At 41.3% G+C, this 25,977-nt stretch overlaps 2 protein-coding genes across 2 annotated transcripts; one reads left to right on the top strand and one right to left on the bottom strand.

The window, feature by feature from the left end:
* Positions 1-7,269: 7,269 nt before the first annotated feature.
* On the bottom strand, positions 7,270-16,458 carry HMGN1 (high mobility group nucleosome binding domain 1). Its single transcript, XM_048495026.1, has 6 exons — positions 16,253-16,458; positions 15,725-15,745; positions 15,320-15,349; positions 15,182-15,232; positions 9,106-9,237; positions 7,270-8,463 (listed from the first exon to the last, which is right to left on the bottom strand). The coding sequence occupies exons 1-6, from the start codon at positions 16,265-16,267 to the stop codon at positions 8,416-8,418; spliced, it is 297 nt and encodes a 98-aa protein (XP_048350983.1). The 5' UTR covers positions 16,268-16,458; the 3' UTR covers positions 7,270-8,415.
* A 361-nt stretch (positions 16,459-16,819) lies between these two features.
* On the top strand, positions 16,820-24,652 carry GET1 (guided entry of tail-anchored proteins factor 1). Its single transcript, XM_048495021.1, has 5 exons — positions 16,820-17,146; positions 20,231-20,396; positions 21,753-21,820; positions 22,716-22,830; positions 24,223-24,652. Exons 1-5 carry the CDS (start codon positions 17,027-17,029, stop codon positions 24,294-24,296), a joined length of 543 nt encoding a protein of 180 aa, XP_048350978.1. The 5' UTR covers positions 16,820-17,026; the 3' UTR covers positions 24,297-24,652.
* The last annotated feature ends 1,325 nt before the right edge of the window (positions 24,653-25,977 follow it).

The raw sequence follows: 25,977 nt of genomic DNA on the forward strand, positions 1-25,977 counted from the left end.
GTCAGGTTGACTAGATTAGGAAACTATACTTTCCCAATTCCCATCCAGAAATGTTCCTACAATCAATGAAGTGTATTAATTTGAATAGAGTAAATGCTCCAAGTAATTTTGTTGGTGAGCTTACACAGAGACTACATGAGCTCTGCTACACTCTAGCCTTTGTGCACTTTGCTAAATTTACAGATTTATATATATGAAAATAAATCTAACAGCTTCAAGCTATAAGGGACAGTTGGTGTTGAGATGCTATCAGACATATTTTTCATGTGAAGCCTAATCATTATTTTGTTTATATTTTGTGTGTTCAAAAATATTGTTTGAAATAATTCAGAAAGGGAAAAAATACAAATAAATTACAATACATTCATATCAATAAATAAAATATTACAATATTGATACTATAAATACAGGAAAAATAAATAATCAAATATATGCATTAAAGATAAAAATCAGAAAATACAAATAAAGTAACAGCCATCAAAGCAAACATCAATTTCTAAAAGCATCCACAGATAAAAATCTTAAAACCAGATAATCCAAACAATCAAAGAACATCAGTAAAAAACAAAGCACTTAACTCTATTAAACAGTTAACTTCCACTTAATTGAATGGGCAGCCTAGTCCTTAGGTTTGCTATATCAATGGCAGCTGACTATTGGCACTACAATTGCACTATATATTGTAAGAGGGAGAACTAGGGAGGCACTAGACCAGTGATGGCCAACCTATGGCACGGGTGCCAGAGGTGGCACTCAGAGCCCTCTCTGTGGGCACGCGCAAACAGAGTCTCCCCCCTCCACACATCTAGGCTGGCCTGGGCCGCTGGGCTCGATTATTAGCATTAAACCAAGACCTAGTTTTGGGGAGGCAGTGTAGGTAACCCTGTTAAATGCTGTTAAACCCCACTGATTTTCATGCAAAGAACTAAAGCACAATCCTTTACCTGGGAGTAAGCTCAGTTGCTGGTAATGGGGCTTGCTTCTGACGAAACCCTCCTAGGGTCGTGATTCACCTGTTGGAAGAGTTGCACGGTTGCTTCAAAGCAAAGCCACCAACTACCACCAAGCTTACTCCCAAGTAACGCATGCCTCGGAGCCAAACGGTTTTCTAAACTAAAACCTCAGTATTCAGGTTGAATTGCCGTGTTGGGACTTTGTGATAAATAAGTGGGTTTGGGGTTGCAATTTGGGCACTTGGTCTCGAAAAGGTTCACCATCACTGCACTAGACAATGCACAGACTACATAAGCACATTGGAGTATCTAGCAACACTCACCAATCAGTGGCACCCCTGTGAGTTGCGTACATAGGTACAGCCAAACATTGTCTGCCAATTCACCCACAGCTCCTAAACATCACCCCACCCAGTAGAGTCAGAGGCCAGGGAGGAAAGACCCAGTGACAGCACAGACCAAACAGCGGCATGAAGTATGAGCAACAGGAGCCCTGAAGCCAACTGACCCCTGGGTGCCCTAGAGGTGAGTGCCCAAGTCGCAGCTCAAACATTACTGCATCTTTCAACCAGAAGAGAAAGGTACATAACTGAATTATTATCAAAGATACAAGTAACTGACTATGCCAGCAGAATACTAAGATACCTTTGATTTATACCTCTGCTTGTGGTTACAGAGAATTAGCATTACATTTCATCTTGGTCTATGTTAGAGCTATTAATATATCATTTTAATGTACAGGACCCATGTTGTATGATTAATATTATTTGACCACTGAGGAAGGCCAGTGGGCCAAAAGGTGTCTTGTGAGGATTGTAATGGTCTTTTGTATACATTGGGCCTAGACTAGTATTTTTAAGGAATAAGTATAAACAAATACAGGGGCATCCAACATCCAAATGTGTTTTTAAGGAATAAGTATAAAATACTGAATTGGATGTTGGATGCCCCTGCTACATGTATGGCTGGCAAGGATACATGGTGGTTGGCAGCCCAGTCCCAAATATGGGCAGCTTCTCTGCCTAAGACCAGGGAGCCCATTCCCCCTTGTCTGCTTAAAAAAAAACCCTTCACTACTGTGTTGTCTGTTGCAATGAAGTAAAGAGCTCTGCAAAGGAAGCAAGAGCATGTCTTATGGCTCAAAGTTCCAATAAGTTAATATGTAACCCAGTTTCTTTGTGTGACCAGCTGCCTTTGACAAAATGATTCTCACAATGGTCCCCTTCTCTCTAAGGAAATGTCTGTGAACAACTGGATGTTATGGCATTAATCCAGAGCACCCAGTGAAGAGGTTGTGTTATGATACTCATAATGATAGGGATTTGATGATGTATCATTTGTTTGCAATGTTTCACCCACTGAGAGTTCAAATTGTGGGGTATCATATCTTTAGTGTGGCATATTGTACTGTGGCCTGGTAGAAGCCATGAAGTCCAGTAATCTCAGTATATATACTAATTTCTGGTATAATTTAGCCTAGAATTTAGACATAAGGGCATGGATTGCCTTTCCTTTATATGACTTAGAGGGAAGAAAACTCTATGGTCAACAGAATCCAGTGTGGCTCCAATGAATTCTATATTTTGTGTGGGCTGAAGTCTGGATTTTTTGAAATTAGCAACAAACTTTAAATTATTCAATGTGTGTGATGCAAGATCCACCTGTCTTGATAGGGATTGAGCAGTTTCTCCCATGAGGAGCCAATTGTGCAGATATGGGAACACACAGCAATCCTGCAGTGCTATGTTACCACAACTGAGGCCGTTTCCGCACGGCCTGTTTATGGCGCCCTGGGAACGGTAAAAACGCCGTTCCCAGGGAGCCATTCGCACAGGCGGCGCTGCTGCTAAGCAGCAGCGCCGACCTGGCGTCGCTCCCCCTCCCCCAGGGCGGCGTCAAGCCACCCTGAAAAACAACCCTTTAAAGGGTTGTTTTTCCCTCAACAGCGTGTTCCCGGCGGTGCAGTGCGAACAGTACCCCTGGGAACACGCTGTTTCCCTTCCCCGTCCGACTCACCTTGTCCCCGTCGTCGGCCTGCTGGCCGTCGAAGCCCCGCCCACGCTGTCCTCCGACCCCTGGAGGTCGGAGGGAGCGATGGGGCTTCAACGCCAGCAGGCCGACGACGGGACAAGGTGAGTCGGACGGGGAGGGGGGAAGAGGCGGCTCCATGCGGAGCCGCCTGCCGCCTGCCGGCCTCTCCAGAGGCCGTCCGCATGCTTGCATGCGAACGGCCTCCGCCTCCACGCCGGCAGAATTCTTGCCGGCGTGGAGGCGCCTGGGGGGCCATGCAGAAACGGCCTGAGACACATTTGGTGAATACCTGTGAAGCCATAGCAAGGCTAGAGAATATCACTGTGTTTTCATAACAATGAGAATTATATGTGAACCTCTACATTCTCACTGTTAAAAAAAATTGAGGGTCTAAAGGTCAAGGATTGCTCCCCCCCCCCACCCCCGGCTTGTTTGTAAGTGAAGAAACTCTTGTGCATTAAAGATGGGGGGACCTTTAAGGAGGTCCAAAACCTCATCTACCAATTGTGGAGGGGCCACATCTGTTATAGAGAACTAAGACCTGGTGTAAAGGTGTAAAACTCAAGAAAATATCCAAATTTATTATGAACAGTACCCGTTCATCATTTGTTATGGCACTCCAATCACAATAGAAAGACTGTAACTGGCTTCCAGACAGAGGGGTATTATCTTGAAGCTCTGCCTCTAGTCATATGGTTTACTTACTGCCCTAAGGGGGGGGGGGGGTAACCTCCCTTCCTGTTTAAATGGAAACCCCTTTTCTGTTGGATAGGGAAAGTTTGTTTGTACTGGTAAGAGGTGGGCAGAGTGTAGCAATATTGCCTATTGGAGTAATATTGAAGAGTAGGAGTTTGGATTTATAACCAACCTTTCTCTCCTGTAAGGAGACTCAGTGTGGCTTACAAGCTCCTTTCCCTTCCTCTCCCCACAACAGACACCTTGTGAGGTAGCTGAGAAAGTTCTGAAGAACTGTGACTAGCCCAAGGTCACCCAGCAGGAATGTAGGAGTGCGGAAACACATCTGGTACACCAGATAAGCTTCAGCCACTCAGGTGGAGGAGTAAGGAATCAAACTCCGTTCTCCAGATTAGAATCCACCTGCTCTTAGCCACTACACCATGCTGACCTTCTCTATTAGTGGCCCACCCTAGGATTGTCCCTTTATTCAAGAGACAAAGATGATGATGATGAAGAAGGCTGAGTGACCTGGCTGTAATCCTGTTTTTCCTAATTTTATTTAAAGTGACATCCGTCTGCTCATTAAGGAGCACCTTCTCATCAAACAGGTGATCCTCCACCTTAGCCTTAATATCAGCCAGAAGTGTTGATGATTTCAGCCCAGAATGTGTCCCAAGTTCAACAGCCTTACCACTACTATCTGCTGCATGGCATATTAACCGGTGTTTGCCAAGACACAGGTATTCAACCTTCAACTCTTTGACCACTGTTTCTATCATCCAATAGAGCATGGGTCGGCAACCTTTTCAAACCAAAGAGCCATTTGGACTGGTTTTCTATGGCCCCGAAGGTCTACTGAGCCGGAGAGGCAGCTCTGCACAAAACCACCTCCGGTTCGGCCCCTCCATTCACCTTTCCTCCCAGCGCTGAGAGGCAGCGGTGCCGGACAGGGAAACCTGCTCTGCCCGATGGAGCAGGCAGCCCCCTGCTCTGTGGGGCAGAGGGGGGATGGCAACAGCAGCCTGCCTAGTGCTGCTGCCTCTTACACTGGGGGAGGCAGCAGCACCGGGCAGGGAAACCCCCTCTGCCTGATTGAGCAGGCAGTCGCCTGCTCCATGGGGCAGAGGGGGGATGGCGACCGTGGAGATGGCAGAGGGGGGATGGTGGCTGCTCTGGAGGGACATGCCCACACTACCCTTTGACCTCCAGGGGTCGGAGGGCAGCATGGGCGTGTCCCTCCAGCCCTCCAGAGCAGCGCTGGAAGGAGAGGTGAGTGGAGGGGACATGAAAAGCGGCGCCCTCACACACTGAGCCGCCTCCAATTCGACCACTCCACTCCACTTTCCTTCCAGCGCTGCTCTGAAGGGCTGGAGGGACACGCCCACGGTACCCTCCGACCTCCAGGCCATGTGGAGCTGCAGTATAAGGCTGAAAGAGCCGCATGTGGCTCCGGAGCCGCAGGTTGCAGACCCCTGCAATAGAGACTCAATAACCTGCCCCAATCTCTCCCACAAAAACATTTTTATCTGCCCTTCTTTGTCTAGGGGCACAGAATGAGAGCCTACTCTTGGCAGGGAGACTGTAGAAAATGTGCATCTTACTAATTTTGTAAAGGTTCTTAATTTTTCTTGTGGAATACTGCATGAAGCTGGTTTTGCCCATGGGTTGTTAGCAATATTTCCAATGCCCTTGATCCAAGGAAGTCAGACTGGGTCAAACTGGCTGAATAGAGGACATCCGTTATTGGATCATATGGTCTCTGATCCGAGGTGACCCCCAAAGCCTTAGCCATATAGATCAGTGGATTGGTTTAAAGTTTTATCTCCTCAGTGGGATACAATGGTCTTCTACAGGGATGAAGATTCCCACCTTAGATTTACAAGGGACTGGAGGCAAAGAATTTTCTGCTGCACAGGTTTTGCTTTCAGAGATGAGCGTTGTTTTCTTCATCACCTTGGCTGGCAGTTAGGATGCAGCCTTCTGTGGTGGGGGTCCCTGAGCTGTCAAAGATGAAGTCAAAGAAACAGACAAAGTTGAAGGGGAGCAGGTTCTCTTAGAAAGGGAGTTTGTCTTTTCCCATTGGTTTCTCCCATAGAGCGGCCTTAAGCCTCAATGCCCTCTCCAGCCATGTCTGGGTATACAAAAGGTTGCAGGCCTTACAAATGGTTCTGCCCCTTGCTGAGGCACATTAAAGAAGTCAGCATGCTCATAATTTTGGGCCATTTTAGTCCTGCACTGCTTACATTTCAGCAAACTCAACAATGTTGAAGAGAAAATTCTTACAGTCAGAAACTGAGTAGAAGTCTCCTCTCCATGACGGCAGAACTGAGGGAAGAGTGCTCTCCCACCCTTCTGTCATGTGTCCAATTGGACTGGTTGAGCCATTGAGCTTGGGGGCAAGGAGGAGGGGAGGGGAAGCACTCTGTTGAAGCTGATTATTCTAGCTTGGAAGAATTTCCCCACAGCTGGCTTGAATATGCAGTTCCCATATGGGACAGCACAGGGATCACTGTGACAAACCATAAATATGGAAGCTTCATTTTCTTTGTGATGCTTTTGCCCAGTCAAGTTGTTTGAGTACACACTACACCCATTCCTTGATTGACAAGATAAAGTCAATTAGCCATTCTGTGATCATAAACACCAGGGGTTCCCAATCTTTTTGGGCCTGTGGATACTGCCTCAAATGACTGTTGCAAGAGGCAGAGCCAATTCCAGAATGGCTGACAGAAAAAGCAGAACCAAACATAACAACTCCCTCCTTGCTTTCCAAAATAACTGCAGAAGAATAAAAAGGAAGCCTTTGGGATAACGGAACCACGAGTCTGAATGCTCGCTAATTCGCTTGATCCTGCAGTGGCAATTGAAGCTATTATATGTGGACATCTCTTTCATTTGAAAGGAGCCTGTAACAAATCTTGCCTTATAAAGGCCGCCCATTTTCTGAAAAGTACCATGATCAATACTGCAGGCACCACACTGGGGAATCATGACACACGTTAAACAAAACTACCATGGGTTTCTGTACAGCAGCCATGGAAGACTGTTCAGAAGTTTGTTTGCAGAATATTTATTGACAAGTTTCTAGGATCATTGTGATGCCAAAAGGTATGCATTGGATGCATTTTAGCTTGTGAGCAATTTTGAAGAGCTGGTTATCACCTTTACACTCTAAATCTTTGGGGACCAGGATACTTAAAAGACTGCTTGGTCATCACATTAGATTATCATTCTGTGTGCCCAAGCTGCTAAAGATGGAGGGTTCCCCATTTAGGGTAGCTTTTCAGTGGAATTTCCTCCTCTTGGACATTCATCAATTGATCTGATTTTCCTCTCTAAGCATGACTGATTTAATGGGTTTTGCATTGCTGTTGTAACTAGTTTTTCTCCATCAACTCCTTCAGTGTAGTTATGTTCTAATTTTAGTTGATTCTCTGGTTTTACTGCTTTTTTATAAGTTGTGTTTCAATTGCTTTACTGCTGGCTTGCACTGTAATTTTATTGTTGAAGTTTGTTTCTCAGCCATTCCAGAAACCTGATAGCTGAAGGGATGCAGGCATCTCTTAAATAATACTTTAATTGTTCAATACTTAAAGTGGAAAGCAGCTTCATTGTACACATCCTTTTATTGCCACATACATACGAAGCACACTTCTTACTGGGAATATGGATTAGGACTCTTTTTATAGTTGCTGAAAAAAAGATTCTAGAATAGCTACTAAAACCAGTCAATAGAGTGAAGTATGAATATTCAGTATCAGACAGAAAACATATATTGTACTATTACAACCACAAATTACTTTCATAGTACAGACATCAAACCATTTAAGCTAGTTTTCAGGCAACAAAAAAAGTTCCTAACCAAGATTTCATTATTTGATGAACCACACAGAATTTGAATATAAACAGCATAGTTTTCATCTAATACATTATGACTTTTGATAGATTGTTCTCTCAAAATAGAAAAGTACCAGTGTTTTAAACTCTTTTGTGAAGTTACATCTGCTTAACTAGAAGTGTTACTTACTAATTGAACACCACACACACTACACACCCAGATTTCCAATCTTTCACAATGCAATTACAAAACAGTTGAAAAAATAAACTACCACTACCAAAAATAACTCTGTCATTGATAAAACAAATCTGAAAGGGAGGTCCAACACCAGGGAAGTTTTTATTGAGGAAGCAATTAATTTGTCACATATCGAGGATAAGTGTTAAGCAAGAAGGCATTTTCCTACTCATCACAATCTTGGAAGTCTTATGTTGCGCATGCTTGTTATCAGGTTAGAAAAATCATCCCTCAAATGTACAGTGATGAGTAACTTGTTTACCTCTGGAGAACATACCAATATATACTGGACTTTTCCCATTACATATTCAAATTCAGCTAAATTCATTATTATAACCAAATTCCGACATAAAATAACATTGAAGAGCCACTTGTAAATTGCTGATCCTGGCCTGCGGAATGTTAAGTAATTATGATTTTACAATCGTCTCTTAATTTAACATTCCGTTAAATTGTTGGTTGTACAAGCAGTATACAACCACATGATTTTTACCTTTTCAACAAAGCATTTACTCTCAGTTAGAGTAAGTGGGATATGGGGGATCGCCTCATGTTTAAAAATGTGTTTTCTAAAACCACTAAAAAACTTGCATTTACAAAATAGCTGATAAAAATATTCCTCTGAATTGTACAAGATGGTGGTACAAGAACCACTGATTAGAGATTTTGTACAAGGTGTTACTCAGATGTTGCTTCTTTCTCTCCTGTTGCCTCAGATGCTGGGACCTGAAGAAGGGGGGAAATATACGTTTGTTTTATAGTTCAGACCAAATAGCTGCCAATGTATTATATTTTAAAAGCATGCAAAATCTTCTAACACTGCATTCAGCTTTGAAGAGAAAAGATTAAAAGGAGCCTTTACTAAACAGCTTGTTCTTGTTGCCGCCCTGAGCCCTTCAGGGAATGGGCGGGGTAAAAATCCATAAATAAATAAATAAAATCTACAGTAACTGCCCTTATGCTGCTTTTTGAATGGTAATTTGAACATTCAGTGCCAATGCTGACTCCTTCCTCTTCCTTCTACCTCATCCATCCCATGTAGCACAGGGCCTAGAACTTTAGAACTGCGGGGCATTCATAAATAACAGAACCTTGGGCAATGTTGTGATATGACAGGACGTATTTCTTATGTGTGTTCGTACTCTTACCCAGTGAGTGAACACAGCACTAACACAAGACAGGTGCCTGTTCACAAATCCTTACTCCAAAATAAAAACTCATTAGTCTTTAAGGTGCCACAAGACTCCTGTTCATTTCTGCTGTGGACAGACAAATATGGCTGCCTCTCTAGAATGACAGATTTGTTAAGATCATGCTGTAACTTGTTTAACTTGAATAAATTACAGAAGCAAGCCAATAAGATGTTACCTCATCACTTTTAGCTTCTCCATTTTCTGTAGGCAAGCAATCCTTTACTTCATCTTTGTTAATCACTGCAGCTTGTTTCCCTTTTGGTCCTCTTTTCCCTTTGATTTGAGCTTTCTTTTCTTCAGACTTATTCTATAGCAAATAAAAGAAACTATTAACATTTGGCTCTACAATCACTATTTTAAATAATTAATCTGACAATTCCCAATAATTAATTGGGAATGAAAATATTTATATACAGATCATACAGGTCATTTACTGTATGCTAGCAAGATCTCAAGCCTAGTATGGTCATTGACCCATAATGCCTAAAAGCCACTAGATACCTATCTTCTGTAAATGTTGTCTAATTGATTATATTTCACCCAGGAGCTGGGATCCTTCCCTTCAGAATATAACACCATTTCACCATTAAGACTGTGTTAAAAATCAAGAGATTACATTAAAATGGGTGCTGGTAAAAGGAGAAGAACAGCTGATACTGATGAAATGGATGGAAGGAGGGATGATATAGTTCGTTCCCTGGTTAGTAGACAAAAATATTGGATTACATTACTTCTGACAACGAACAGTTTCACACCGATGTTCTCAACACCTAACTACTAATTATAAATGTAACCTTTCCATTCTAAATGGGACTCACTCTAATGATTTTCCAGGGCAATTTACTTATTGGTCATCCACTAGAACACCTACAATTGATTATTTTTTGATCTCTCAAGATGTATTAATTAAACCTCACAGCTTTACGATCAGACCTGGATCAGAAAGTGACCATTTTCCTTTTATTCTGGACTGTAATCTAGGTAGAGACTTGGGAATTATGCGAAGGTAAAACACCTAGAACTGGAAGTAGAGTCCAATAAAATAAGAGCTATTTGGACTAATCAGATGGAATTTAGTGTTATTAACTGGTTTAATTCAGAAGCTGGCATGACTATATTTAGTTTTTTAAATTTAAATGTGCAGAATGATGATAGTCCAGTTTTAAAAGCATATGGAGAACTTATCCAGTTATTAAAACGATACAAAGATATACTGAAAGAAAAAAGATTAAATAAACAATCGTTTGACTACAAATGCGTAGTAGCAAAAAAGAATCTGTTACTGGCATATAATAACTTTCATGCTGGTTTAATTGAGAAGAATCTCGTCCTAGAGATGAAAAGATCTTATAAGTCTCTATTAAGAGACAAAAAGAGAGTCGCCACTCATAAGAAATGGTTGGATCTAACCAGTGCAGTAAAAAAATAAACAGATGGCGACTTTCTGGAGATTAATAACACCAAGCAGAAATTTTAATCAATTCCATACAGCCAATTCTATTCCAAAAAAATATGGGAACAATATTTTATTGACATGCATCAAGGACAACAGAAATCACTCAGCATATCCTTCTTCCTCTCTAATGCCCCCTTATGACCTCCTTAACCTCATCTGAAATGAAAAATATGATGTCACAATTGACTCGGGGTAAGGCACCGGGAGCTGATTTTATTTCCCTGGAGGTGATAATATCTAATGTGCATTGGTGGGCTACAGCATTAGCAGAGCTATTATATCAACAATACAGGCAATATACCTAAGAATTGGGGTACCGCAGTAGTAGTGCCAATTTTAAAAAATGGGCGACCTCCAATCCAGTGAATTATAGGCCTATTACTCTCCTTAATGTAGTTAGTAAATTGTATACCAAACATTTAAGTATAGCATTTCTCGCATGGCTTGAAAAGGAAGAATTAATTGCAGTGAAACAAGCTGGATTTCGTAAAGAACATTCAACTATCAATCATTGTTTGATTCTGGATTATTTAATTGAAAAATATGTGCGAATAAAAATGGGTTCCCTTTTGTAGCATTCATCGATTTGAAAGCAGAATTTGATAATATTTCATGTGATAGACTGTAGGCTAAGCTACCTGAGACCAACATCAATAATTGCTTACTTTATCAAGTTACACAATAACATGTTGTTTCGCATTAGATATGGAGGTATACCCAGCTAAGTCATTGGTACAACTTAATTTTGGAGCACAGTTGAGCAGTATATATGACTTCACATCCCTAGAGCAAGTACAGTCTTCTCTTCTAAGAGCCCTTTTAACACTCCTAGAAGCACCTCAAACGCAATTCTCAGACAAGTAGTAGTAAAAGTGGAAGTAATATATTGGACGTTAGCCACTAAGTATTGGCTTACAACGCATAGACACCCTTTGGGCCTTTTAAAACAACTTTTGGCCGCAATACCTTACCCTGTGTGGTCTAATAGGATAGTCTTCAAATTTAAACATATTTTAAAGTGTAATTCCTTGCTAAACATCTCCCCATATTGCCCCGCTAGGAACCTGCTATCTTCGGAGGCGTTCCTACTGGAGGTCCCTGGCCCGAAACATGTCCGGCTGGCTTCCACTAGGTCCAGGGCGTTTACAGTCCTGCCCCCCTCTGGTGGAACATGCTCCCAAAAGAGACCAGGGCCCTGCAAGACTTGTCAAGCTTTTGCAGGGCCTGCAAAACGGACCCTTTTCGACAGCATTTGGCCACCTGGGCTAAAGTATGTTCCATCGTCCTGGCCTCCAGCGCGCTCAGGTGTTTGTGAGGGAGAGTTTCTTATCGCCATCTGTGTCTTTGTTTTTAAATACTTTCTAGTTAAGCTTTTTAATACTGTTGTTATATTTTATTTATGTTGTACAGCACCCTGAGCCCTTCAGGGGAGGGCGACTAATAAATCGAAAGAAAGAAAGAAAGAAAGAAAGAAAGAAAGAAAGAAAGAAAGAAAGAAAGAAAGAAAGAAAGAAAGAAAGAAAGAAAGAAAGAAAGAAAGAAAGAAAGAAAGAAAGAAAGAAAGAAAGAAAGAAAGGAAGGAAGGAAGGTGCAATAGATCAACACTGCATGTGAATGCTGTGATGATAAAGTAGTAATGTCAAGTTTTAGGATTTGGTTATGTGACTGAATTGTATCTATATTTTTTGTATCTTTTATTGTTGATGACTGGCCATTGGCTGTATAAATAAAATAATGTTGTCTTAATTTATTTAAAAACACTAATAAAGCTAACAGTCACCACAACTTGTTGCAATGAATTCTCCAAGATGATGAACAAAAAAACCTTGCCTGGATCAGACCAACAGTCCTTCTAAACAAGCATCCTTTTTCATACAGCAACCAGTATAGTTGTACTGAAGACCAAACAAACAGGGCATAGGAACCAAGGCCTTTCCCAGGTGCTGGTTTCTAAATACTGGCATTCAGAGGTTTGCTGCCTCTGAATATGAAGGCTCCATTAAGCACTGTTTGAAGAATTTTCACTTTTTACTTTAGTAGACCAAGAGTTCCAGAGTTATGAACAAGCAAAACTACCCATCTCGTTCTTTATATCTCTTACAACCTTGCCATTTCTGTTCCACCAAAACACCTTGTCCTTCTGAAACAGAAAGTTTTAAATACTTTAGCATTTTCTTGTAAACCCCCCAAGTTTAAAAAAAACTATGAAACCCCCGAAAAATAGTGTATGGGAGGCAATGTAAGTGGAGACTATGTAAGGAAACTTTTCCTTTGATGGCTGTGGAAGGACAAGATAGCTGGCGGTACTGCATTTTGCCAGTCAGGCAGGAAAAAGATACTGGAGCCACCACCAAGTGGGTCTATAGCAGTGGTTCTCAACCTTCCTAATGCTGTGACCCTTTAATACAGTTCCTCATGTTGTGGTGATCCCCAACCCTAACATTTATCCATTTTACAGATGGAGAACACTGATGCAGAGTCTTAGGCAACCCCTCTGAAAGGGTCGTTTGACCCCCCAGGTTGAGAACCACTGTGGGTCTCCTGCTTGCTTCTTCGTAAAAGTCACTGCATGTTCTGTTCTATTAATCACTTTATTAAAAATATCTTCTTGGACAGTTTTGCAATTCCTGTGAAATGACAGGAATATGGCAGCCTTCCTGCCCTCAAGCAAGCTGTTCCATAAAATGAGAGCCACCTCATAGAACAGTGATGGTGAACCTTTTCAAGATCAAGTGACCAAATTGTAACCCAAAACCCACTTATTTATCGCAAAGTGCCAACACAGCAATTTAACCTGAATACTGAGGTTTTAGTTTAGCAAACAGTTGGCTCCGAGGCGTGTGTTACTTGGGAGGGCTGTGAGTGCCACCTCTGGCAACCGTGCCATAGGTTCGCCACCACTGTCATAGAATAAGCATGGGCAGTTGTTGATCTCACCAATTTACACAGTGACACCTTCAGATGGTTTTGGTCATATCGGCAAAGCTCTCATGTTGAAGCACAGCACAGCAGGAATGTGGATTCAAGGCCATTAAAGGCTTTGTAGGTGATAACCAGAATCCTGAAGCAAACCTAGTAACTGGTGACCAGAGGACTGACTGCAGCATGTGTGAAACTTGCATGTTCCACCTAATGCTGAACAGAAACTGGGCTGCAACATTCTACACCAGCTTTAAGGGCAAACAAGACAGTACATTAAAACTATTAAGGGCAAACTTAAAGACAGTATATTAACTTCAATGGCAAACATAAGACAGTACATTAAGACTGTTATCAATTTGGGACTTGCTTTGGGTAATACTAAAAGACTCAGTCATCACTATTACTAAGTGCACTGTTTTAAAATAAAATTATAAGTGGAAATGTTCACTAGACACCAGATCCAAATTACAGAAAGGGACAACATGTCTTCTGACAACTCATCTGAAATCTTGCAGTTTATAAAGTGTTACTGATTTATTAAATATGCGGCAAATCTATAACTGAGAGCTGTAATAGAATAGAAACAGGAAAAAGCTACACATTAAAAAGGTGCTGATCAGTTAGCATTGGCAACAAATGCTCCAGAATGGCCAATACAGATACTATGTGCAAGATAAATTTTGGGCCCTTGAGTGTTGGAAGACTTCATATACATTGTCTCAACAAACCTCATTACCCTGTAAGATAGGTCAGGATCATCCTAATATTGGGCTGGAGCTAACAGAATGTGAGAGGGCCTGCAGATTCCCTCCTAATGCTTCCCCCCATAATGAAATTCAACACTTCATACAAATGTCAGCATTTTTGGAGTAGGTTCTCATTTTGTATCATTTCTGAGGTTCTGATTTTACAAGTGTTATGAGTGACTGTAAATGCACTCTCCAAAGGTCTACTGGTTTGACTAAAATACTTTTGTTCTCAAATTATGTTAACGGATTTTTAATTCTCTCTGTTCAAGCATACAAGTGACAAACAGCACATGAAGATGCCTTATCCTGTCAGATAACTGGCTTGTCAAGGTCACTATTGTGTGCTGACTGGAAACAGCTCTCCAGAATGTTTTGCATAATTAATTAGAGATGTCAAGAACTGAAACTGGAATCTTCTGTATGTCAAGCAAGTGCTGCACCAAACCACACCCCTACCCATTCAAATGTAGGAAACACCTGGAAACTCATTTCAACTTTCAACAAATATCAACCAAATTACTAATTTTAAAGAACACTCTTTTATAGGATAAATCCAAATGATGCTGCCAGATTTGAGTTCAAAGTTACACAGTTAGGCAAGCATACCTGTACAAAGAGTTTGATTAGTTATTAGTGAGAGAGTTGGAGCAGTGTACAGTCAGATTAGAATACTGGAAGACCGTGTTTTAAAGCCTCACTCTACCATAGAAGCTCTCTGGGTGACCTTGGGCCAGCCACATTCTCTCAGTGTAAACTACTTCACAAAGCTGTTGTTCTGAAAAATGGAGGGGGGGGGGAGCAATGTTCTAAGTAGCTATGGGTGCCCATGGGAAGAAAAGCTGCATATAAACAAAAAATAATACAACCTGATAGAGAAACTGGCTACCATTATATTTGAATGCGCTATTTACATTTTGAAAAAAACACAAGGAATAAAATAGTTTTCATATGTCTAAACTGCATAAAAACATTTCAACATAAAATGCAGTATACAGATTAAAAACAGACATTTCAAAATTAGTTTTTCCATCTTCAGACCAGATCCAAGGCAGTAAAACATTTTAGAATGCATTTTTATTTGTATGTGTACACATGGGCGTATTTAAAAGCCCTCAAAAACTCACCTTCAAAGCTACCTTTTTTGGCTTTGTTTCAACTTTGGGAGGAGCAGGTTTCTGGTGGGGAAAAAGACATTCATTCACCAAGTCTTCCAACTAATTAGTACAATAAAAACTGACTAAAGGAGAAAAGTAGATACTTACAGCTGACAGTCGTGCTGATCGCCTTTGGGGCTAGAGCAAAATGAATGATCATTAATCTACCTTGGTACATATCTGGCTTAGAAAGAGTTGGTCTAACATACTTAAAACCACAATCACATTTTATAAACATCTACAGCAAAGGAGCATTTTTCACAAAGTATTTACTGAGAGAAGGCAGTCATTCATTGCATATTGGATCAATGCAAATCCTTAAAAATTAGAATTAGAGGTTTTTATTACATGTGCCAATTTTTGAGGTACAAAATTCATTTATAAAGTTATGCATTAACGTTTATTTTTTCTCTTACACTGCATATATAATCACATCACTTTCAAACAAATATCTTCAAAGACGGACCACTCTCTCTAGATTTTCAGTAGACCACTAGACCTTTCAATACTCACTTCTTCTTCGGCTGCGTTTACCTGTAATGCAACAGACATTCAGAGTTAAATGACAGCACCAAACCCGCATGCGCACTACGCTAAAGGCGACTCCATTCCCAAAGAACAGTGACGTCACCGCGCTCACGCCCCCCCCCCTTCCCGCCTCTATCTTCAGAGTTCGAATCTGGGACTGTCCCCTCCGTCTTAGGCGACGTCTGCAGAAAGTGGCAGAATTAGAACCATGCACGCGCGGCGGCTCCGAGTTGGGGCTTTGCAGAGATCCTCGTGAGGAGACACGAGGCTGACAGGGCAGGATTTTGAGGGACGGCGACATCGCGGCCATTTACAACCGTCACTCCTTCCCCCCTCCTTTCCCGGATTTGTTATATTAATAATGCCAAATTGTGGGACACAGAGTAGGGGAGGGAGGAAAAGGGAAATATCTTCGATAAAGACAACAACGGAAAAGTGGGCGGGATGAAGGTGATCGTTAAAGGAGAAGCGCCCTTGTCGCGCGTTAAAGATACGCGTACGCCCGTCGCCAACCTTTCTTTTCGGCATGGCGGAGCAAGCGGCAATGCCGGACGGCGGCCGTCAACCGTTCCTTTTTTTTCTTCCCTTAGCTGCAGGCGGCGGGACCGGAGCGCTCGTTCTCGCAGCAGCGACTGGTACTTCTCGCGCCTGTCGCCTACTAGAAGCTGGACTGGACTCTCACTACTGCGCACAGACTAAAGCCCGCCCGCTAGCGCCCCCCTCTCCTCCTCCCCCCTCCTTCCCACAACCATCCCAGTAGCGCCAGCGGCGCCGCAACAGGATCCAGCCGGATTAAGGGGAGGGGCGTGCGCGCGCATCCAGCTTCGCGGCCGTTTAACTTCTCTCCCCCTTCCATCGCCTATTGCACACGCGTCCTCCTATTGGACAAACATCTTTCGTGGAACCGCTTTTAAATCACAACACTCGCCCCTTTTATTCATACAGCAGACGCCCTCCTCCTCAACACTCCTCCCCTTTTGGAGAGACCTTCCATACTTGCCTGGGAGGAGCCACGGGCACGCCAACGTCCTGTTCCCCGCCTCCTTTTCTTATACATGCGCATTCTCGTGCGCTTCTGTTCTTTCGTAGAACGCAACCATCGCCTTGGCTTGTGCGCATGCGTTGAGAATACCTGGCGTGGTTCTGTGGGAGCGTAAAGGGGCGCGTGTGCTCAGGGACGTGCGCGTCATTGATTACCAGGACAAGGGAATCTATTGTGTGTTCAGAAGCCGGCCTTTGACTGCTGGCTACTCCGTTTTCATTTTCTTTTATTTCTTCGACCTAGAAATGAGCGAGGAGCGAGTAGGAGCTGAAACCGCGACGGATGCTGGAGCTTGGCTGCTGGTGCTCAGTTCGGTGTTCTTGTGCAACCTACTCAAAATCCTATTGCCTTCTTGCTCCTCCATAGTAAGTGCCATCACTTCCATAGACTTTCTTAGCAACAGTCTCCCTTTCGGCTTGTTTCGCATTTCAGCAGTGTGTGGGGAGTGGTAGTTAATGGCAGACTGCCCCCCTCCTATAGGTTAAAATAGTTATTGGTTACAAGTATGTGTGTACAGAGGGCCATCAGATCTCAGCCGGCTTCGGCCCCGTAATATTTTCCAGGCAAGAGACAAACAGAGCTGGTTTGCCATTGCCTTCCTCTGCATAGCGACTCTGGGATGCTTTGATGGTCTCCTATCATATTTATGTATAATATGGTTAAATATTTATTTGGATTTCTATTTTGCTCAAAACTGTGTATAATGAGTACGTTCAACTATGTAGGCGATGTCTTTTAAATGGTTAAGACCGCAAAATGATTTGCAGTACTTCTAGAAGTTCAATATCAAGTATATCTCCCTATAGTTCTGTTTGCTGAGATAATGTTTTAGTTCCTCTTAATGTCCTGAAATATGAAGGAGGAGGAGTGTGGGCACTGCTCTATCTCTAGTGAAAGCTGCTGAAAAGGTGGGTTCTCCAGTGCCTTCCATACCCAGACAGTGTTGATTATATCTGAGGGGAAAAAACTGCTTGTGCTAGTGGGCCTTTCATAGGAAAGAGGGAATGATGATGATTGGAAAACTGGGCTTTGTGTATGTAACACACAATCATGTTCTTGGGTGATTAGATTCTGAATTCTTCATCTACAGTTTTAAGAGCTTCTGGAACAGCAAGATTGTACTCAGGAAGTTAAGTCTGTTCTCATATTTGAGAGTAAAGCCTGTAAGTTTAAGTAGGGAACCTTCAGTTGATCATATGAAAAGCTAAACAAATCTTAGGATAGTAGGTTGCTTAATAGATTCTAGAGATCAAGCTTGAAAGTTTAATTGGGGGCAGAGACCTGTCTGGGCATTTTGGTTTCAACAAGACAAACGGGGAAGAAGTTAGTAAGAATTTGGTACTGCTGCCTAATTAATACTAACCAGAAAATAAAAATGGAGAGGGGCAGTACTGTAAACAGCTCATTAGACATGAAAACTACTGTGCAAGAAGCGGCTTAACAGAATCTTACTGTTCACATGTAAGAATTTGTCCACATTTTAACAGACTGACTTTATTGACTACGGACCCCATCCAATGGGGAGGAGGGACACTAGGGAGCAGTGCACTCCTTGGGGCAACTACCTGAGTGGGGGTGGCAGATGCACCAGCAGCTCTCCTGTCCCTCAGCTCCATGCCGCAAAACCCAAACATCTGGGCTGCAGTGGGGCTGCACTGGTGTCCCAATCGGATGCCAGTGGGGGGGGGGCAGGGCATTCTCACGGGTGAAGGCAATGTCAGTTGGCTCCCATCTGGGATTGAGAGCCAGGAGTGTGGTGCCCTGGCCTTCAGTCTTATGCTACCCTTTTGGTAGTGTGAGTCCTGTTAGCACTATGGGGTTTTCCATATGTGTGTTTCAGAGCTGTTTCTTGCTCCCTGCACCACCAGAAAGCTCTCTTGGAGGCGGCAGGGCGGCACCACATTGGTGCAATGTGCTGCACCATCCGTGTTTGGATGGGCCTGCCTACCAAAGATACTTCATGACCACATTTACCAATAAAAATTATCTTGATAGTGTGTTTGCAAATGTTCACATATGAACTGATTCTTATGAATTCTTGAACTCCATATTTTAGATGAAGGAGCTACTATAACTGAGGAGGACATGTCTACAACTTATCTAAAAAGACAATTCAAAAAGCAATGTAGGGATTATCATTTAATCTCTCAGCAGGGTTTTCATCAGTGCCTACAGCGAGTACACCAAAAAAGTATGATTAGGGCATACGATGCTTCAAGTTTGTTTACAAAGGGCAAACTTATAGGTCGCTTTAAAGTGTGGATCATGTCTGGCACTTTTTTTGCAATTGAATTAAATTCATTCAGTGTAGCAATACTGCTATACATTCAGCAACTTTTACCTAATTATAACTCAAAAAATGAATGTATGTGTCAGTCTACCCATGTCTAAAAAATATGTTGAGACCACATCCAGACAATTTGAAGTCATGATATTAGAGTACAATCCCTCACCAGAAATTTAATTAGAGAAGCGTCTATTATATTTCTTGTAGTCGCTCACCTCAAGATCTTCAGTTGTTTGCCATTAAAATAAAAAATTAGCTCCTAAAGAGTTAAAAGTTCATTAGTTTAGAGGGCCAGCAGCTAGGGCAGTGATGGTGAACCTTTTTGAGACCAAGTGCCCAAATTGCAACTCAAAACCCACTTATTTATCGCAAAGTGCCAACACAGCAATTTAACCTGAATACTGAAGTTTTAGTTTAGAAAAAAGTTGGCTCCGAGGCATGTGTTACTCGGGAGTAAGCTTGGTGGTAGTCAGTGGCTTTGCTTTTAAGCAACTGTGCAACTCTTCCAACGGGTGAATCACAACCCTAGGAGGGTTTACTCAGAAGCAAGCCCCATTGCCAGCAACTGAGCTTACTCCCAGGAAAAGGATCCGCATGCTTTTAGGTACTTCTCGTGATGAAAATCAGTGGGGTTTAACAAGCACTTAACAGAAGGTTACCTACACTGCTTCCCCAAAACTAGGTCGCTGGGCTTAATAATGAGGAGTAATAAGTGAGCCCAGCCGGCCCAGAGCCAGCCCTAGATATGTGTGTAATGGGGCGCTTACTCTCGCGGCGTGCCCTTTACAAGAGAGGGCTCTGAGTGCCACCTCTGGCACCCGTGCCATAGGTTTGCCACCACTGAGCTAGGGTATGTTGCTTTTGGGTTTAAGAATGTGAGCCTTCACTACCTAGTAAGGAACGTTGAGCAAAAGAAGACCGTCTCTCGTCAGTTTGTTCTTGAATAATATATGCAGGAACAGTACTTTTGGGGGTTGTAAGTAATACTGTAAGTTGTTTCACAAGTTAGTTCTTGGAGGCATGCTTTATGATGTATGCCTGTAAGTGATTGCTGGTTTGTGAAAAAAATAAGTTCCAGCAAAAATTATTTTAAAAAACATCTACATCATTTTAAATGAGTAAAAAATAAACAACTGTTCAAACACCTTTCTTTCTTTATTAGATATCAAAGTTACTACAGAAGGATGTTGAGCAGGAATCACAGATGAGGTCTGAAATTCAGAACATGAAGCAAGAACTTGCAACCATTAGTATGATGGATGAATTTGCCAGATATGCCAGACTAGAAAGGAAGATTAACAAAATGACTGACAAACTTAAGACTCATGGTAGATATCTGCTTGTTTCAAATTTGCATTTTGTTTATTGTCTGTGTGGGAGACCTTTTCACTTCCTTCATGTTAATTTTTCCAAGTCTGACTTTGTTCTGAAGTTCATACCGGTAATAATACAAAATGTTACTACCTTGAAATACCTCAATCCTAGTACAAGCTGATCATGTCACTTTGTGGAGAGTGATAAGATTGTGCAATCACTACATGTTTCTAGATGTGTCTTGTTAACTTGTCAGGAACATGGGCACACAGACCTATCCAACAGGCTAGTTTTCATGTTTTTTTCTTACTGCTCATAGGCTTTTGTTAGAGAACACCATATAATGTAAATTTTCAGAAACAGAGGGATATACTGCTACAAAAAAGGAGCTCCAATAATAATGTGATCTTTTCTCTGCCTTGTTTATGTTCAGGATGGGTCCTACATACTAATGCTTCCCAGTTTTTCCTTGCTTAGGGGTAAAAAAAAGATCTACAGGAGTCTCCTGTGTGATTGTTACGGGCAGTATGGCACTTCCCAATACCTCTCACCATGCCCACCAAGGGGTTTTAGAAAGTGAGCAGGGCCAGGTGTGATTTTTGCCCTGCAAGGCTTCTGCTTGGCCATTGATTGACTTGTGCAGATCAAAAAATATATCTGGCAGTAGCTATCACCATAGCACAAAGATCTTAACTTTGAAACTGAAGATAAACTTTGGCAGCCCTGCCTCCTGAAACAGCTGTATTGTGGCACCCATTTTGTGGCTCTGGCCACCATGTTGAATCAGAATTCCAAAGGTGCCCCCAGGTTCAAAAAGGTTGGGGGCCTCTAATCTTGCCCATTTAAGTAACTTTGTTTTATAGAATAATTAAACTAAAGAAAATAGGCTCCTCGTGTTTAGTTTTGACTGTGTAATTGGATTAAATACTGCCTGTAGGGATTTCCTTATAATTCCAAAGCTAAAAGATTGGAAGTCTTAATTTATAGAAAAATTAAATCTGAAAATTCAAAGAAGGGACATGGAATATTGCCATGGGGACCACCCCTTATCTCAGCAACCTTACATGATCGTTATAATTGGCATAGGTTTATTTGTATCAGTTGAAACTATTTCCATGTTGAAATGTTTAATATTTTGGCTAATGAGATTTATTTGTAAGTAAATTGCTTTTAGAGAAATGAGACAAATTGCTAGAATTCAAATATGCACATATGTAAATATCCAAAGTATATTTTTCCTAAAATGGCAGCGAAGATGTAAACTAATAAAATCATTTCTTTAAGAGAAATAATATTTATTGTGAATTGAAAATAAAAGCATATCTCTTATTTTTAGAAATTATACAAATAACATCAATTTCTTTTAACAGTGAAAACACGAACAGCTCAACTTGCCAAAATAAAGTGGGTAATAAATATTGTGTTCTACATTTTGCAAGTAAGTAAAACTGGGTTCTCCTTAATTGTATGTTATTTCTAAAATAGTATATATTGTGATAATAGGTTTTCTATTCAGCATACAATCTGAAGTAATACAGCCCAGTCATCTACAATGAAAACAATGCTGTTGGCTACTTTAGTTCTGCCTCTTGGCCTGGCAGTTAAATCAGATACAGATGTATTCCTTGCAGTTCACATTGGGGAGGTCAGCACAGTGAATACTATCTTCCTTGCTCTTTGAAAGTGCCTATTTGAAAGCCATGAACTACAGGTAGTCATGAAATAGTGATTTTCAACTGGTGTTTGTTGTGAGAGAAGTCATTTCTTATGGGTAAAGGGATGTGGGTTCTTACCTTGTGACAGTGATTTTTGAAATCACAGGACTTGTTTATGATAAATTTGATTTTGGGTTCTTTAATGACAAACTTAAACACTGATTGTGTAACAGACAGTGCAGTCCTAAGTGGGGTGTAGTAAGGTGCATCTGGGGACAGTGCATTTGCACCTCCTACTAAGAGGCGTATTGTGCTGTATCCAGCAAGCCAACAGCAATGCTTCTCCAGACTCCTGTGAAAACCTCCTATGCTGCTCAATGGGCTGCGCCCACCTTGTTGCTGACATAGGTCTGTGCCTATTGGTGCTGGCACAGTCTCATGCGCTAGAGAAGCCCTTCCACAGTGGCTGCATTGGGGCCCGGGGTTTGTGCTGCCATAACAGCCCTCCCCTCTGTACTGGCATAAGTGCCCCTTACTGTACTGGCATAAGTGCATAGGTCATGCTGCCTCCTCAGTTGTCTCCCCCCCCCCAACTTTGGATTGTACTACATGTTGAACAAGAACTTCTTACCATTTTTCAGTTTTTGTGTTTAATCATGTAAATCTTTTTCATTCTAGGCTGCCTTAATGATCTCACTAATTTGGAAGTATTATTCAGAACCTGTCACTGTGCTTCCAAGCAAGTGGCTGGCCCCATTAGAACGTTTAGTAGCTTTTCCAACAGGCGTGGCAGGTAAGACTGTAGTACTTTTCAAGGTTTGGAAGAAATTTTAGTTACATTTCATTTCTTAATAAAATGACATGGGTTGAAAAAGATTCTCATAATTTTACAGTGCTTGTTTTTTCAGATTCCCAAGCAGGTGCCCATAACATTAATGCTCACCACAATTCCCAGTGCCACAAACTTCTGATAACCCTTGTGGTGATGGGTGCTTTGGGACTAGCCTTTTAATGTGGATATGGGTTCTACCATTGTGTTCAGTGTAGAATGACAGATACGATTCAGCCCTATAACTCCAAAAATAGTCACAGGAGAGGGTTTCGAACTTGGGTATGCCAGAAAATATGCCTTTGATGGAGGGACTTAGGCAATTCTAGCTCCTTGGTCTTTGTACATGTAGGATATATATGTGATTCATAATGTATGTTATTCATACTTAATATTTTCAGATGCGATGTTGGCTTTTTCAGGGCAGATTAAGGGCACTTTCGCACATGCAGAATAATGCACTTTCAATCCACTTTCACAATTGTTTGCAAGTAGATTTTGCATAGTAAAATCCAGCAGCAAAGGGCATTGAAAGTGCATTATTCTGCATGTGCAAAAGTGCCCTAAGAGTGTTTATGGGCCCTGCTTTTCTGTTCTGAACAGCAGGCTGGCAATTTTAATCTGCCCTGCCAATTGAATCTCCAGCGGCCAGTCAGAACCCCTACAAGGCAAGTGTCCCACCATCCTCCACCCACTTTCTAAAAACACTTGGTGGGTTCCATGATGTGGACTGATCTTAAGATATATTATTCCTCTTGAAAAATCAAGTAAGAAATAATATTTTCACACTGGCATAATGGTAATTAGAATATTGAAAACAAAGCTGTTGCAACCTCTAAGAAATACAGGTGTGCAAATAACTTTATCTTGAATGCTTCCTATGGAAAAATCATGATGAAACTATGGAGCACATTATTCTTTTTCATGATTGTCTTGAACAGATACAGCACAATTCATCAGGAAGTACACCAGATCAAATAGTAAGAAATAGATTGAGATAACAATTTCTTCTAGAAGCTTTTGTTCACTCTAAGAATTTTGATCTGGAGAAATTCCTGGATTATACTTGTAATTGTGTACTTAATCTTAGCACCAATCTGAATAGAATCTCAAACTATTGTACTTGGGACTATACTGAAGTTTTCTGGCTCTTCCATTATTCCCTCTCCTAAACTATTGCAGAATTGTATTGTCGAAGGCTGGAAATCACACAGCACCCTATTGCAGAATTATTTAAAGAGACATTTATGTAATTACATTTTGTACTTTGATAATCAAAACTCTCCACCTACATAACATGCATTTGAGTTATTGATAATCTGCTGAATTACAGACCATTTTTTCTTTTACTTTCAGGTGGTGTTGGCATTACATGTTGGTTGGTGGTTTGCAATAAAGTAGTGGCCATTATGCTTCATCCTTTCAGCTGAGAAAGAATTGCAATTTCAGTCCATTCGCACAATTAAAAAAATACTCTTCTGTCTCTTATGTTTGCATTCTTATGACATACTTTGCACCAACTGCATTTTGTGCAGTATCCTGTGAAAGAAGTGACAAGGCATAGGATAGAGTAAAAATAGTTTTATTGTAACTTTTTTATATTTATAGGTCTTAGGTGTAACATTCAATCTTCCAGTCTTTTATACTTCACTACATTATTGCACTTATTACCGCTTACTTTTGTGGTTTTTAAATTGTGTTTCTGATGAGCGTTAGGTGGTTAACATATTTGTTACTGACCTCGTATGTATTTATTAAAAGTAAACAACAAAGGGAAAAAGAAAAACGTTTCCATTTGTATTCATTTGGGTTGGAAAAAGTTTGCTTGAGAAAAGAAAAGCTTACAGAGTGGCTTTCTGGTTTGAATCTCTGCACATCTTTCCCTATTGAAATGTCAGCATACCATATATACTCGTGTATAAGTCAACCCGCATATAAGTACAGGCATCTAATTTTACCACAAAAAACTGGGAAAACTTATTGACTCACGTATAAGTCGAGGGTGGGAAATGCTGCAGCTACTGGTAAATTTCAAAAATAAAAATAGATACCAATAAAATTACATTAATTGAGGCATCAGTAGGTTAAATGTTTCTGAATATTTATTTCAAAGAAAAACAGTAAACTAGCTCTGTAAGTGGAAAAGAGGGTCAACAAAAACTATATGGTGTCAACAATAACTGTAAAAGTACAAAAACCTTAGCTTTTTTGTAAGGAAGGGTTTTAAACAATGGATCTTACAATAAAAACTGGAATGAACATGCCTGTTCACTGTGACTCAAAACTACCCTGCTTTTAGAAGAATAGTTCATTATTTTTAGTGTACATATCTTTAAAATTGCACATGGCAGGTGTCATTTTAGAAGGGACATTCACACAACCTGTCAGGGGAGGAATGTTTATGTTAGCAGCACCAACGTTTCAGAGTATCTTTAGGAGACCCTTCTGATGATACCACCGAGGTTTAGTGAAGTTTGGTTCAGGGGGTCCTGGACCCTCAAAATGTAGCCCCATCTACTATTAGCTCTCATTGGAAACAATGGGGGATGGGGGCACCCACTTTGGGGATCCATAACTTTGGACCTCCTAAACCAAACATCACCAAACCTGGCTGGTATCAGCAAGAGATTAACCTGATGATACCACCCAGGGTTAGTGAAGTTTGGTTCAAGGGGTCCAAAGTTATGAACCCTCAAAATGTAGCCCCATCTATTAGTTCCCATTGGAAACAATGGGGGATGGGGCACCCACTTTGGGGGTCCATAACTTTGGACCCCCTGAACCAAACTTGGATGGTATCATCAGGAGTGTCACCTGATGATACCCTGAATTTTTGGTGCAGCTAGCCTAAAAACTGAGCCCCCTGGCGGGCGATAAAATAAAAACCCTAGAATATTTTTTAAAATACACCTGACTCATGTATAAGTCGAGGGGGGCTTTTTCTGCACAAAAATGTGCTGAAAAACTCGACATTGAGTATATATGGTACTCTTCCTTTTAACTTCCAGTATATGCAGGCTGGTTGTTATTGTCTAGTGCAAAGATATTCTCCTACTTTTTTCTGCTGCATATTGGCTTAGTGAGTTGGATCCCTAGCTAGCTTTTTCACAC

Source organism: Sphaerodactylus townsendi, linkage group LG04 (assembly GCF_021028975.2).
Source record: "Sphaerodactylus townsendi isolate TG3544 linkage group LG04, MPM_Stown_v2.3, whole genome shotgun sequence".
Lineage (NCBI taxonomy): Eukaryota > Metazoa > Chordata > Lepidosauria > Squamata > Sphaerodactylidae > Sphaerodactylus > Sphaerodactylus townsendi.

Excerpts from the sequence above, each read along its gene's own strand:
- GET1 (XM_048495021.1), top strand. The coding sequence starts at position 17,027 with ATGAGCGAGGAGCGAGTAGGAGCTGAAACCGCGACGGATGCTGGAGCT. Across the intron at positions 20,397-21,752 it reads TGACAAACTTAAGACTCATG|TGAAAACACGAACAGCTCAA; the intron begins GTAGATATCTGC and ends TTCTTTTAACAG. Across the intron at positions 21,821-22,715 it reads TTGTGTTCTACATTTTGCAA|GCTGCCTTAATGATCTCACT; the intron begins GTAAGTAAAACT and ends TTTTCATTCTAG.
- HMGN1 (XM_048495026.1), bottom strand. Across the intron at positions 15,350-15,724 it reads TAAACGCAGCCGAAGAAGAA|CCCCAAAGGCGATCAGCACG; the intron begins GTGAGTATTGAA and ends ATTTTGCTCTAG. Across the intron at positions 8,464-9,105 it reads GAGAAGCTAAAAGTGATGAG|GTCCCAGCATCTGAGGCAAC; the intron begins GTAACATCTTAT and ends CCCCTTCTTCAG.